Source organism: Musca vetustissima, unplaced genomic scaffold, assembly GCF_032173495.1.
Source record: "Musca vetustissima isolate MV318-11 ecotype Yass unplaced genomic scaffold, APGP_CSIRO_Mvet_v1 utg58036, whole genome shotgun sequence".
Lineage (NCBI taxonomy): Eukaryota > Metazoa > Arthropoda > Insecta > Diptera > Muscidae > Musca > Musca vetustissima.
Window position 1 is genome coordinate 55877 of NW_026873980.1, and position 15161 is coordinate 71037.

Genomic DNA, 15161 nt, shown 5'->3' on the forward strand with positions numbered 1-15161 from the left:
ACATTCAATATACTAACAAGTAAAAAACTTTTAGTCGGTGTTGCCGACAGATATATACCCTCAGGCTATGGTGTACGGAGGTCTTCGGAATTACTCACAGGTTTTGTTATTCGTTTTATATAAGGTATATGTTTTTATAAAAGTGGTTTCGGATTTAATGTTGGTCAAATCTGTTATTTTATTCGCTCCAGATAAAATTTAAAAATGTATAATATATTGAGCCTTTGTAGGGGAGAGACCAGTAGAAGTGGACCAATGGGTCCCATCTTCGCACTGAGTCTAGGTTTTAGTAAAGATAATATTTTGTGCAAAGTTTGATTCAAATCGGAGACTCCATTCGCCTGATATTGGATTTATAAGTATTGAAAATTTTGAACATTTGTGGGGGAGGTGACAGGAGGAGTGAGTCAATGGGCCCTATATTCGGACTTTATCTAGGCTTGGTAGAAATAAGAAGCTGTGCAAAGTTTGGTTCAATTCGGACATTCCGTTCGCCTGATATTAGATTTACACATATTGAAAAATTTGACCAATGGGCCCCTTCTTCGGACTGGATCTGGGCTTGGTAAAGATAATAGGTTGTGCAAAGTTTTGTTCTTATTCCTTCGCTTAATATTGAATTTATAAATATTGACCCGCTATGGGGAAAGTATCAGAAGGAGTGGACCAATGGGTCCCATCTGGGTCTAGTTTTGGCAAAGACAATAGACTGTGCAAAGTTTGGTTCAAATCTGACATTCCATTCGCCTGATATTGGATTTAAAAATATTGGAGGAGGTATCAGAAGGAGTGGACCAATAGGTTCCATCATCGGACTGGGTCTAGAACAATAGGCTGTGCAAAGTTTGGTTCAAATCGGAAAGTCCGATACTCCCCATCTTCGAACTTGAACTAAGTTTGGAAAAAAAAATTTCGAAAAAACCTTTTTATATTTGTGAAACAAAAGATTTATATTACAGAAATCTTGATTCGAAATTACGGATGAGTAGCGAAAATTAGGGGTGGGTCTAGGGTACTGTTTATTGTGGTGAGGCACTCGATAAGAAAATGCAACAAAGAACTTCAAAATATTTCAAGGCCCAGCTATGAGAGATATGACAGAATGTGAATTAATATGTGAATTAAATCTATAAAATACCGAAATTGGGACTATTTTTATCTGGCGACTTTACCAAAAGGTGGGTCGGTATAACTCGTTCTCAATACCAAATATCCTAGAAATAATTTCTGCTTATGACCAATATTTCAAACCTTATAGCGAAATTGGTCGCTATAAGCGATATGTTATTATAAACGATATAAAATATAGGGTAGAACTTTTCTCGGGACTTTTATATAGGAGTCATTATAACCGATAACCGGTGCCGTTTTAACAATTTCGAATGAATAATTTTCAATGTTGAAATACTTTTATGATAAAAATATTTGAGGAATCCCTAGTTTTTAGTTTATTGTCCTTTGAATATATGTTTTTCCCTTCTACACCAAAGAATAAATTTTTATTGTACGACTGATAATAGGCTTAAACACTTTTTTTAATTAAGTAGTATGATATTCAAAATAGTTTCAGGAGTTTGGCTCTGGCCGCTCCCATAAACTTATAGGGTGATAAATAGGGGATCTGACTACTACACTTTTTATAAATATTTTATTCTGACCTGAGAATTGTGTTGCTCAAATATCTTATTTTATAAGCTTACTCCTTCTTTTTTAAGATTAAAAAAAACATTTTATATATATTAAAAAAACACATAATTTATATACAAAAAGAAAAAAATAAAAAAACACAGCAAAATAAAAATAATTTTCTAAGACTGAAATATACAAAGCAATTATTAATTAATATTATTTATAAATATGTAATAAACCAACCAAATGAATAGTTTTTTAGTTAATATATAAATAGATTATTTATATTGAAATATAAATATGTAAATATAACGAATATAGAAAAAAAGCTTACGGATTGAATATCACACAGTTTGTTTTTGATTGATTGATTTAGCAAAACATTCATCAATGAAGGTGGCTGGTGGACGAATAGTAGTTGTAGAGTGGAGTTGAGTTCTAGATCTCTCACAATACAAACAAATATGTAGCTGACATTATATGTTTTTAATGTTATTTTTATGATAGTCTTGGATTTGCCATTCATCTGCTCACTACGGCCATTAAGTGCAGCTTACCTTGATGGTGCATTATTTGTATTTTGTTTTCTTTATAACTTTTTAATTAAATAGATATATGTTTGTAAACATGCTAATGACACAGAAAATGTTTTTTTTTAAAAATCCTCGATATGATGTAAGAAAGCTGACAAATATGTCTCCTTGTTGTTGTTGGTGGTGGCTTGTGGTGGTATTGTTTTTGGCTACTTTGGCAGCCAACAATTTCTTTTCACATGCTGTAAAAAAATGTATTACAAACTAGATACGAGTACAAACTTCCCCGCTGTATGGATGCAAAACTACCGACAATTACGAAAAAAAAAATGAAAGAAATCATTAAGGATATCCAAAAGCTTGTCTTGTTTGTCTGCATAATCTAATTAGGTGTTCCACTGTGTATTTCTGTGTAATTTGTTTACGAATACAAAAACAATGATATGTTAGACAAAGGAGAGAATAAAAAGGGATAGTTTGACGTAGTTTGGAGTGTTTGAATTAGAATTGTAAAATAAGGACGTTGTCCTGCCAAGAGTCTAATGGGGATTTAGGAGATCTAAAATAATAAAATTTTGAAACATATTTCCTCTTTCTTATAATGTCAATATATATTAATCATTTATATTCTAGTTTAAATGCCTCACATTTTTTTAATATAGTGTGTAAAATTCCTAGCATATAACAATTTTAATATTCTCAGATCGGTAAATGGGCAATAATAATACTTTGCGGAAGTATGATGTCGAAAGGGGCGTATGAGCAACTCTATTAATTAGCCTTTGTTGGGCATAAGTAATATTCATTATTAAATTGTATTAAGGGAACCCCCCATTCTCGATTTTTTATTTTTAAGATTTTAAATGGGCTGGTAAATGAATACCAATGCTTGTTAATGTTTGTAACTTTGCACATATATATTTGAAGATTTAAAAAGGAAGAAAAATAATTAACAAAAAATTTTTGTTGTTGTTTTTTGTGATCAAACAAAAGTCCTTATTTTTGATGGCGGGCATGATAACTCCTCATTGGAACATCGGAATCCGAAAATTCCAACGGTGTTAGAAAGAGTACATGTCTGGCTCTCGTATTAACTAGGATTATTTACTTCGCACAACAATTAACAAAATGGCGGAACTTTGAATTTTTTTTTTTGGAAAATCGCCTATTTTATTTCCACAAACTAAGTTTAAAAATAAGGAAGTTCTTCTCCGATTGGCTTTATCCTAGTTCATACGAGAGCTATACACTCCCAGAGAAACGTGTCAAAATTTGGAACCGATCGGATTATTCGTTTTTGAGTTATCGTGCCCGCCATTCGCAAAAGAGAAAAACGCGTTTAAAGTTTGAGAAGCCCGTTATGCTGACACAATAAATCGGCTATATCTTCAAGAGTTCTTGAGATTTTCACTTGAAATTTTGTAGGGACATTCTTGAATTAGTGTAGATTCAAATTAAATCAAAAACAATTTTGACCCCGAGAATGTGGGGGGTCCCCTTAATACGATATTCTGTTTCAATTCTATTTTATGAATTAAAACAAAAACAATACAATCTATTGTAACATCGTATTTACAGAATTTGTTGGCAATCATAAAAATAATAGTAAAATGAATTTAGTGTTGAGTTTATGACTTCTAATATTACAGACTTCTCAAAACTCATTCGATGATTAAAAAAAAATCGCATATATAACAGTATGCATCATATTCATCATCCATATTTTTGATATAAGGTTGTGAGATCTAACCTTTAAATGTTTGCCTTTAAATATTTATTATGTTCAAGTAAATATATCTTATTTTATATATCCTATTCAACGTATAACTCCTGCTGATACTCATACGCCACTTGTTGGGATCCCTATAGATATTCTATTTCCTTTGAATTCTTATAATTTGTATGAGAGTGTTACTTTTGAAATATTTCAGATTGGGTATACCTTGAGTATACTTGCTTTTTATACACATGTGATAATTTCATTCTTAGAATATTATGCACTTCTCAATAACTGCGGAATTTGTTACCTCATACGTATGATTGCTGTCGATACTCATACGCCACTAGATTAGATTTTAAATCTATTTAATTATGACTAAAATTTCCAAGTCTAAAAAATTCATTTAATAAATGTTTTCAATGTTCTCATTTTCGATCCACGTATTTTATATAAAAATATGACGTTTGGCGTATGACTAATAATTATAGCTTAAAATTTAATTTGTTTGAATATTCTCTACTATTGCATATTTCTTGCAGCTTTTCTACTATAGCATATAAACATGCTAATTGTATCAATTACTTTTTAAATTAATTTGTATATTATTCAGTTCGATTTTCAAGCCGCAAAACTGCTATAAAAATTATATTGCAATTATTGTAATATTTATAATAATATATAGCAATATATATCATTCGGTGAACTAAGTATATTTGAAATTTGTTGCCAAAAAATAACAATTATGCCAGTGCGCCAATAATTATCAAGCCTACTTATATTATACATTTATGTATATTAAATATTTTAGTAAGTTATGTTAACTAATTTTTTGTATTGGTTGTTTTATACATAAATGACATGTACGGTGTGTGTGTGTGTATTTATATTGAATTATTTTTCTTAATATATATATTGACATTATGATATAAGGAAATATGTCGAAGAAGCTAAACCAAAAAGTGGGAGATTTAAAAAGCGAATAAGCAACACTTAAAGAGGGGAAATAAATTTACAACTGAAAAAAGAATTAAATAAAAATATAAAATTAATAAAAATGTTGTTGTTATATTTTATATGTACAGGGTGCTTGATATCTGGGTTTAAATCAAAATAGATTATGATGATCCAGATGATCGATTTTCAAGTTAGTGCCAAATATTTTAACAATTACGAAATTCCTAATTCCCTAAATGAAATTAAATTAGTGGTGGTACACTACTGCGTATGATTGTTGTCATGACTTATACGTCAATACGTTTAAAATCAAATATTCTGGTAAATGGGTTTCTATCGAAGATTTGTATGCTATATCTAAGATTTTTAAATAATGGATCATGAAGTTAAATCCTCAGTCTAAAGAAGAAAGAGACAATATTCATATTCTCCACAATTAAATTTTTCTTTTTTCATTTTTACGGAATATATTCTAGAAATATAGGCAACTGTGATAAGCGAGTAGTTTTCAGAGCCATGGGGGATCTTAGTTCAGGAATTATTTATTATAAATATGGTACCATACTACGTATGATTGTGGAATTTAAAGGAAATATTTTCAAGTTAGTGCCAAATATTTGCAGGATATTTTAATAAGTATGAAATTTCGAATTTCCGAAATGATAATTGATAGTGATGGTACACTACTACGTATAATTGTTGTCATGACTTATACGTCAATACTTTTAAAATCAAATATTCTTGTAAATGGTTTTCTATTGAAGATTTGTGTGCTATGTCTAAGATTCTTAAATAATGGACCATTAAGTTAAAGCCTCAATCTAAAGAAGAGGACATAGAAGACAATATTGAACTTCACCACAAAATATGACCCTGACAAAAAAGAGTAGTTCGCAAAGAAAGAAGTGGAATTTTTCTTTGTGCCTCTGGTATTGATTTCATATTTTCGGAATATATTTTCAAAATATAGACTACTGTGATTAGCAAGTATTCTGCTCTTGAAGCCATGGGATATTTATTATAAATATGATAACATATTACGTATGATTATTGTCATTACTTATACGACTCAAATGGCAACTTATTAGAAATATGATTGAATATTATGACTCAGAAAATAGGGTTATTAAAAACATCAGTCAAACTAGTGCATTTTTATACATTTTTATACCTTCAGGAAAGGTTATTTTCAAAAACAAGTTTTTTTAGTTATGGTACTACAATGCTGTCATGACTTATACGCCAGTACTTTAAATATTCTTTTAAAAGATTGCATTTTTTTTCTATATATATTCCAATTCCAGCCTTAAGGTCGAAAGACTGGGCACTATGAAATATATATATATATATATAAAATTCCTTCAGGAAAGGTTATGGTATTACAATGCGTATGATTATTGTCATGGCTTATACGCCAGTATTTTAAAAATTTTTTAAGAACATTGAATTTTCGCATGATGTAGCAAATTTTAAACCACAAGAACATATTTTTAAGCGTATGATATTCTCTATCGAAGATTCTGAATATTTTTTATTAACTTAATTTGCTAAAATATTGTTTTTTTTTTATAAAATAAATCTACATTGATTTGAAATAAAAGTGGAAAGTTTTGATTTTTTCGAAGGTATTCTTTAATTCTCATTTTTGGTTTTAACCAGAGTATCGCATTTTTGATATTTGCTTCTTGTCCTTCAGGTGAAAAATATTTTATTTTAATAGGTAGAGCACTAATTTTACCCCTTTCTATTTAAATAAATTGGTACTATCCTGCGTATAATTGTTGTTATTACTCATACGCAGTATAAATCATGTTATCATTCTGTAGATTTAATTCTAGTCCGTCTAGTAAAAATATTTCATTAAAATTTTTAGAACACGAAGATCTACAAATATTATTCTTTTCTATTTAAATAAATCGGTGCTATCGTCCGTATAATTATTGCTGTTACTCATACGCACTTGAAATCATGTTATTATTCTGTAAATCATTTTGATTTTCTCCTGATTCATTTATTTTAAGGATTTTATTCCTATCAATTTAGTACAAATAGTTTTTTTAAACACCAATTTTTATAAATATCACCCTTTTTCTATTTAATAAGTTGGTACTTTCTTGCGTATACTTTCTATTGTTATTCATACGCACTTGACCTCATATTATTATTTGTTTAGAGGCACCCTGTACATAAAAACATCAAGAAATCGTGTTACTATTCTGTAAGTCCTTTTGATTTTCTTCTGAATTCCTTATCTTGAGGATTTGAGTCCTGTCATTGTTGTAAATAATATTTTATATTTTCCTTTTTTACCCCCAATCTCTACAAATACCTCCCAATATCTCTTTAAATCAATTGGTACTTCCTTGCGTATACTTGTTGTCGTTACTCATACGCACTTGACCTTATATCATTATTTGTTTAGAGGCACCCTGTACATAAAAAATGTGAAGATAACATAAAATAATTTTTGAAAGAAGCATTAATTTAAATTTTCTCTTGCAAACTAATCAAATAATATCAAAGCCACCAATAATAGAAAAAAGGAACGTAAAAACAGAAAAGGATCAGGGATTTAAAGTAATAAATAAAATTATAAAAAAATACATAGCAAATATTTAATTGAAGCAACAAATAATAATCTTTCCGCAAAAGAATAGCGATTTTAAGGGATTCTAAGACCAAAACAAAAAACCATAATAATAACATTTATAACAATTACGGCAGGAAGGCAGGACATACAGTTACGCGCAATCTATGTTATACGAACATATAAAAATATATGTGTGTATACACACACACATATATTTATATTGATTACAATCGTGAGAATTAAACGTGTGTGTGTGTGTGCTGATTACTTCATGGTCTTCTGTTTGGATTAATGATTCATCGGGGAAAATAATTCTTATTTTTTTTCGTCTTATTTATGTGATTGAGTAAAGTAACCAAAAGAAAAATGAAAACTAAAAAAATTACAAGAAGATAGACAGACAATAAGAAATATATATAGAGAAAGTTAGAGAGCCATACAACTAGATGATGATTACACATTACACGCACGCACTCCAAAAGTAATTTCAAGTCGAAAGAAAGAAAGACAAAAAAAGAAACGAAACAAAATAGAAATACAAGTAGATATGTACGATGTGAACGAACAAATTAAGAGGACGATTTAAAGCGGCCATTTTCAATATGTTTTGGTTTTTTTCTTTGATTTTTTCTGTTTCTCTAAGACAAACAACAACGTAAATTCCACAAAAAAATTAGATATGAAAGGAAATGAACTAAACTGAAAGATTCAGATCTCAAAGAAGTAGAGTTTTGAAGTAAAAAAGCAATTTTTGTTGGTTTTTACTTTTTAAAATCTTTAATAATTTGTTTTATGTAATAGATAAATATGTAGTAATAATAATATTAATATATTTATAATAATATTCATATAATCATAAATATATGTATATAGTCAATTTGTTGTTTATTAGGTTTCAGCATACATGTTATTTGTTTGTTTTGTTGTAGTATTGTTGTTCTTGTTTTCTTTTTTTTAAATTATTTAAATTTCCATATATGTTTTTAATTTCATTTCAATAAATCATTTACAAATACAATTTATAAATTATATTTGTTGTGAGTATATTCAATAATATTTTTTTATTATTTAGTTTTTCTTTTTTTATAGATTTTTTTTTGTTTTCATTTCTATCAATTTCATAAATGTTAAATAAATTTTTTTCACCTTTAAAATCTGTTTTTATTATTTTTTATGTGTTTTTTTCTAAAGTGAGTATTTGTATGTTTTTTGTGTATGTAGTTTTTTTTGTTTCGTTTTATAAGTGTATATGTGTTAGTTTATGTGTATATTTATAAATATATGTACGTAGTTAATATAATTTATCTTATATATTAAAAGTTCGTTTTTTAAACAAACATGCAAAGTGTGTTGTTTATAACTATTTAAATATTTTATTTTTATTAAAACTTTTTTTTTGCTTTTTATTATGTAGTAACCTTTTTTTAAATCTCGATTAATAAACAAGTGAAGAATTTGTTGTTTAAAGTTTTTTTTTTTTAAGATTGGGGGTTTTTGAGCAACGGAAATATGCGTTTAAATTTGGGGTCACAATTTAAGTGTTTCCTAATACAAGTCAGTTAAGAATATATTTAAAATTCAGAACTTAAAGGTAGAGGGAAAAATGTATATGCCAACACTATACTTTTTGGTATCAACATAATCAACATTTAAAAAGTATTTAAAGGCTTTCATAATATTTTCTTTTGTAATTCCATTTGGAAATGGTAAAAATATATGTTTATTATTTTTCTTGTGTACTTTACTACGCATAAGTGTTGTCAATAATTATACGCCATAATGGACAAAAATAGATATTTTATTTCATTTCTATTAAAAAACTTCAATTCAATTTAATTTATGCTAAATAAGTTTTTAAACTTGAAAATATTATTACTTTAGAAAAAATCTGAAGAAATATTGCTCGAATTTTTATGTAGTAATGTTTAATGCTTACCAACCTACGTATAAGTGTTGACGTTACGTATACTCCATATTCAGGCTAATCAAGTATTCCTTTCTATATATTCTAAAATTTAGTTTGATTCCCATATTAAAGAAGTAACCTGTTTAATGGTGGCAAAACAAGGTGGCAACGAATTCCTTTCGATGCTTTGAACTTTTTTATTTAAAATTTCCTTATTTACTTAAAATTGTTAATTATGTCTTGTGTGCTACCCTACGTATGAGGGTTGTCAATACTTATACGTTTTCATTGGAAAGCTGTTGGCTTAGATTATATGTCAGAAAATTAAATTATATAGGATAGTGATTGTTTCACTGGGATCTTTGTAACTGGATATAAATAAATGGTACATTTCAGGTTCATCCAGTAAAGGCTGTTCCTATAATTAAACTGTACTGTTCAGTACCGTGAGAATTAATGGAATTGGCTCAGTTCTTCCATATGCCAGAAAAACAAATTAAAAATTAATTTTAGGAAGTGCCTTACCTCATGTGACTGATCATATGATGTGTAGTAACCACTGATTATTCTAATTGTCCGACTCTTTTCCTAATAGTCCGCTATTCATCTATCTTTATTTCTTTTAAATTCACTTCCTCAACATTGTTTATTTTATAAACCATTAAATTGCAATGACCATAGTGGCGTATGTCTATTGATAATATGTATACGCCATAACGAATTCAATCTAAATTCAGAGTGAATTCAATTTTGTTAGTATGAAACTGGATATGATTCCCTTGTATGTGGATTGGGGAAAATGTTTCATGTTCCGAAATGAATTAAAAAGCGATAAAAGGGAAATGTATTGAATTCCCTGAACTTATCACTTCTTCAGCATTGTTTCTTTTATAAACCATTAAATTGCAATGACCATGGTGGCGTATGAATATTGACAATACGTATACGTCATGACGAGTTCAATCTAAATTCAGAGTGAATTCAATTTTGTTAATGGGTATGATTCCCTTGCATGTGGGTTTGGAAAAATATGTCATATTACGAAACGAATTAAATTGTGATTAAAGGGAAACGTATTTCATAAAATTATGGTATCGACCCAGGATTATAGGGTCTAGTTTGTATTTTTTAACGCTCAAAAGGCAATAACCTTCAAAACAATTGAATACGGAGAGTTTTTGACTGTGTTAACATTATTTACAGTCCTTCGAAACAGGTAATCTTGAACTGCCTTACCTGAAATTGATGAGGTTCAGTAAGAACGCATTATTTCCTAATAATGCAAAACTCTTTCTAATAGTTTACTATTCCCTCCTAAACTCTGTGTCATTTATTAACCATTGAATGTAATTAATGACCATGACTGCGTATGACTATTGCCAATACGTATACGCCATGACAATTTTTATTTAAACCCAGCGTTTTGATTTAAAAACTTGGTGGCTTGGGAAACATATAAAGAAATAAATAAATAAAATCTGTTTTAAGGGATAGCTGTCCTTAGTTTAGACTCCTTAGATCACCGAGGCCTTTCATTGTTCATATTTTTATCTTCAGAAAATACCCAATAACGGTAAACCCTTCAAATAATAGAACACGAAGAGTTGATGACTGCTTCGGAATTATTTACAGACTGCTCCGGAATTATTTATTTAGGATGGGCATTCTACTCTTCTAGAAACAGAGGTTCGAACATTCATTGCCTACTTGAACTAAAAAGAAATTTTGGAATCTATAATCTAAAAAAATGGCCACCCAAAAATGTCCGAAGTCATTTGAGTATTTATATGGTGCTGGTACCGGGTTTGCCTCAAACATCTTGAAAGGTAGTCGAATTGCACGAGTTTTTGGATAAAATGTCAGAAAATTTAAGATTTGAAAAGTAAAAAAATGGCCAATCGAGAGTAAAATTGTGTCACATTTGTTAAGTCAATTGTATTCAATTGTGCTCATGAAAACTGGTACCGGGATTGGCCTCAGACATCTTGAAAGGCAGTTGAATTGCTCACATTGGGCTACGACTAAGAAAATATTTCCAAAACTTAAAAATTATTCAGCTGGAAGGAAGACGTCATTTATCAAACAACGGTCTAATTTATGAGCTTATAAAGGACCGCCCTTGGAAGGGATAAAAAAACTGACGAAACTCTCGATTTGTAAACTTATATAAGAATTTTCCTTACTTAAGAAACCATGTGAAAATTTATCAAGATTAAAAATGTGGCTTTAAAGTGTGACGATACTGCGTATGATTACTGTCGAGACGTATACTCCTTATCTGACCTCTTATGCGTATTAATGCTGCCAACACTTATACGCCTTAGACAAATTTATATTCAATGACGAATATTTTTTATTATTACGCTTCTAATGCTTGCAGTTAAAATGTCGATGAAATTTAAAAATTTATTTTTTGGACAGTTTGGAATTTTTATACCCTACACAACTATATTGTCAGGGTATTATAGCTTTGTGCAGCCCCAAAAGTTTGTAACGCCGCGAAATACTGGTCCTATACCGATTGTCATATCTCGACTAGCTGAGTCGATCTAGACATGTGTGTCCGTCCGTCCATTATAATTTGTAAACACGATACAGGTCACAGTTATGGACCATAAAATTTTGCACGTAGGATGGGTTCTGGCCATTGAAGACCCCTATTGTTTTTGTAAAGATCGGTTAATATTTAGGAGATGAAATGGACCAAATACTTAATTTTTGTCGGTTTTTTCTGGTTGCTCTAGAGGCATTCTACGGCGTATATATTTACTCCTGAAGGACATAGACCCGAGAAGTTAATAGTATATCCAAGAGGAGTGGTTGACCTTTAAATTGATACTAATTATATTCTCGTATGTACTCGGATGTGGGAGTTACACTTAAATATTTAAATATATATGCTTACGTACTCTGATATTATTTAGTAACCCAATATATTATTTAGTAACCGGAAATATAGCGCTGATCGCTGAAATTTTCCATGAGGATCCAGTTATGATCAAGGACAACGCCTATTACTTTCGGTGATGATCAGATTATAATTATGTGATGAAGTGAACCCAATACTTATTTTTTTATTTTTTTTTTTTTTTGAGTCGATGCCAATAATAGGCCTAATATCACAATACAACCCACGGTGAAGGGAATCTGGACAATTGATTAGAAGGGTTGTACTGAGTATTCAATAGTGTTAAGTAGTGTTCAAATATTTATAATGAATATTAAATTTTGAAAGAGAGTTTAAAATAATCTTCTTTTATGTGGAAAATTCATAATTTTGCAAAATGTGCTTCTATCGGGTGACCATATGCGTATGATTTCTGTCGAGACGTATACGCCTAACCTGATCTCTAAGGCGTATGTTTACTGTCAACACTTATACGTCTCAGATAAAGCTGCATAAAATTTAGTTTCTTTTTTTGAAATTTAGTCGACTGTAGCCTTTCATATGCATTTGAAATTTTGCAAATAATTTGAAAATAATATTTGTTGGCCGCACATCTTCATTTAATTTGGAATTATTCTTGATATGGACCTAACGAAATATAATAATTGTCAATACACATACGCCTCAAATCAATTATTCTTTGATGTAGCATTTTGAGCATCATTTTATTTACTTCTTGAAGAGGGAATGTACATAGATCACATTTGAAGATTTAGTGTGAAAATTTATTATCGTGTGTCATCTAATGCGTATGATTGTTGTCAATACTTATACGCCTCAGATCAATTGGCGTAAAATTACGTTTTTAAGGTGGACGGATTTTTATTTTCCCTGAAGAATAATAAATTTGTGGAAAATAAATAAAAAATTGGATAAACTATATTTTAATTCCCAAGAGTTTGTTCTGCCTGAAAGTTTTTCATATAATATTAAACGGATTTTTATTGGAAAACCTAAAAATTTGTAATATTTTTTACTGGGAGAATTTTAAATATATTTAAAGTAGTATTATATAGTTGTCTTCGTATTATTATTTCCAAAATATTAGGAAACACTTTTGTGACACTTACCAGGAAAAACGCATATTTGTTGTGTATGAAATTCTAGGTTTTTAATATTATTTTAATATTTAAAAATAAAACAAAAGACACATACACAAAATGGAAATAAAATGCAAAATAAATTTATTATAAAAATAAATTAATAAATATGAAAATAAAATATAAAAATATAGACATAAATAAACCAACAAAAATTCCTTGAAGAAGAAGCGACTTTTCAAATAACAAATAAAGCAAAATATATAGTAATAAAGATATTTTTAAAAATAATATATAAAGCTTTTTATTGTCTTTTAAAAAAGAGTAAACAAAAAAGATTTATACCAAATCAAACTTTAAAAGTTTGTTGTAATTTGACGAAAGGCACATAATAGGAGTTATATATTGAGAAAATATATATAGAAGCTTTATTTTTGGAATTTGCGAAAATAATTATTTTCTGTGTGGTGGAAAACATATAAAGTGATATATTAAGAGAAAGTGATAGCAAACATAAATATATAGCTTATACCTCCAACCGAAAAGATATTACCAAACAAAGAAGATGAAGCAAACAAAGCTAAAAGAGTGAAAGAAAGAGAAAGTGAGGGTACAATCAAATCAAACCAACAATGAAAGAAAATAAATAAATACCAATTGAGTTTCTTGTTTTTTTTACACAAAACTATGTATGTTTTTTTTCGAATATATTTTCAAACAATTTTTCTTTTTTTTGTAACAAAGTAAAACATTACAATTAATAATAATAATAGTAAGTACAAATAAAATCTAACAAAAAAGTGAATAATAATTGTAATATTTAATAACACAATTTAATTAAAAAAATAACTAAACATAAGATAATGGTTACACTAAACAAACGAACAAAAAATATAATTAAAATTATTAAGAGGTGGTAAAATTAAAAAAAAATATTTATAATAATATTTAATTTCAAAAAGTGATATTAAGTAAGTTTTTGTTTTGTTTTTTTGTAATATAGAGATTAATATAGCACAAACATAATAGGCAGGTGATGTTTATTATTAATAATATTACATTTAAAAAGGCTTATTATTAGAGAAAAAAATAGTATAAATATTTTTTAAAGATTTTTTTTTTGTGATTTTCGTTTTTTTTTTTTAATTTAAATTTTAACACAACTAAGAGAACAGCTAATCCAATATTTAAAAATTACAATAAAATAATTAATAGTTTTTTTTTTTAGCTCTTTGCATTTTCAATACAAAAAGTTTTTTTTTGTGGTTGTATTAAGGGTTTACAATCAGTTTTTTTTTAATTTATATCAAACTTTTTTTTTTAAATAAACAAAGCTTTACACAATTTTTATTTTCATTTAGCATTTCTTAATAACAATTTGATTTTTCGAAATAAACAAAATAGTGTTTTTGTTTTGGCAAATAATGGGGGCCAATGGGTTTTAAGTAGTAGGTGGATAGGTGTATAAGGTGTACGAAAAAAAAGAACAAATGGTGGCATAGATAGTGTTTAAAATAGTGTTGTTCTAATAAGTAGTGTAGTAAAAAATTCTAATAAGAATAATTTTTTTCTTTTATTTAAGCCGTAAAAACAAAAAGAGATAACAGAAAAGGCAGAATAGATTTTCGTTTTCAAAATAATTTGGCAAACATTTAGAGTTAAGACACAAAATTAAGAAATAAAAAAATACAATGAAAATTAAATAGTAAAAAGCGAGATCTAACATAACAAATAACTAGGACAAGATATTTTTTTTTAAATAAAAAGTTTTTTTTACAAAAATTTCCAAACTAATTAAAAAATATTTTTTTTCTTCTATACATTTTAATAAATAGCCTAAAT

The 15161-nt window shown here is 28.3% G+C and overlaps 1 protein-coding gene across 1 annotated transcript in view; it reads right to left on the reverse strand.

Annotated features, from left to right (window-relative positions):
* LOC133329753 (ecdysone-induced protein 74EF-like) overlaps positions 1-2199 on the reverse strand; it is a 39122-nt gene extending 36923 nt beyond the window's left edge. The window contains exon 1 of the mRNA XM_061538220.1: positions 2187-2199. Coding sequence (XP_061394204.1) covers positions 2187-2199 — 13 coding nt within the window. The remainder of the gene's footprint in view (positions 1-2186) is intronic.
* Between the last annotated feature and the right edge of the window lie 12962 nt (positions 2200-15161).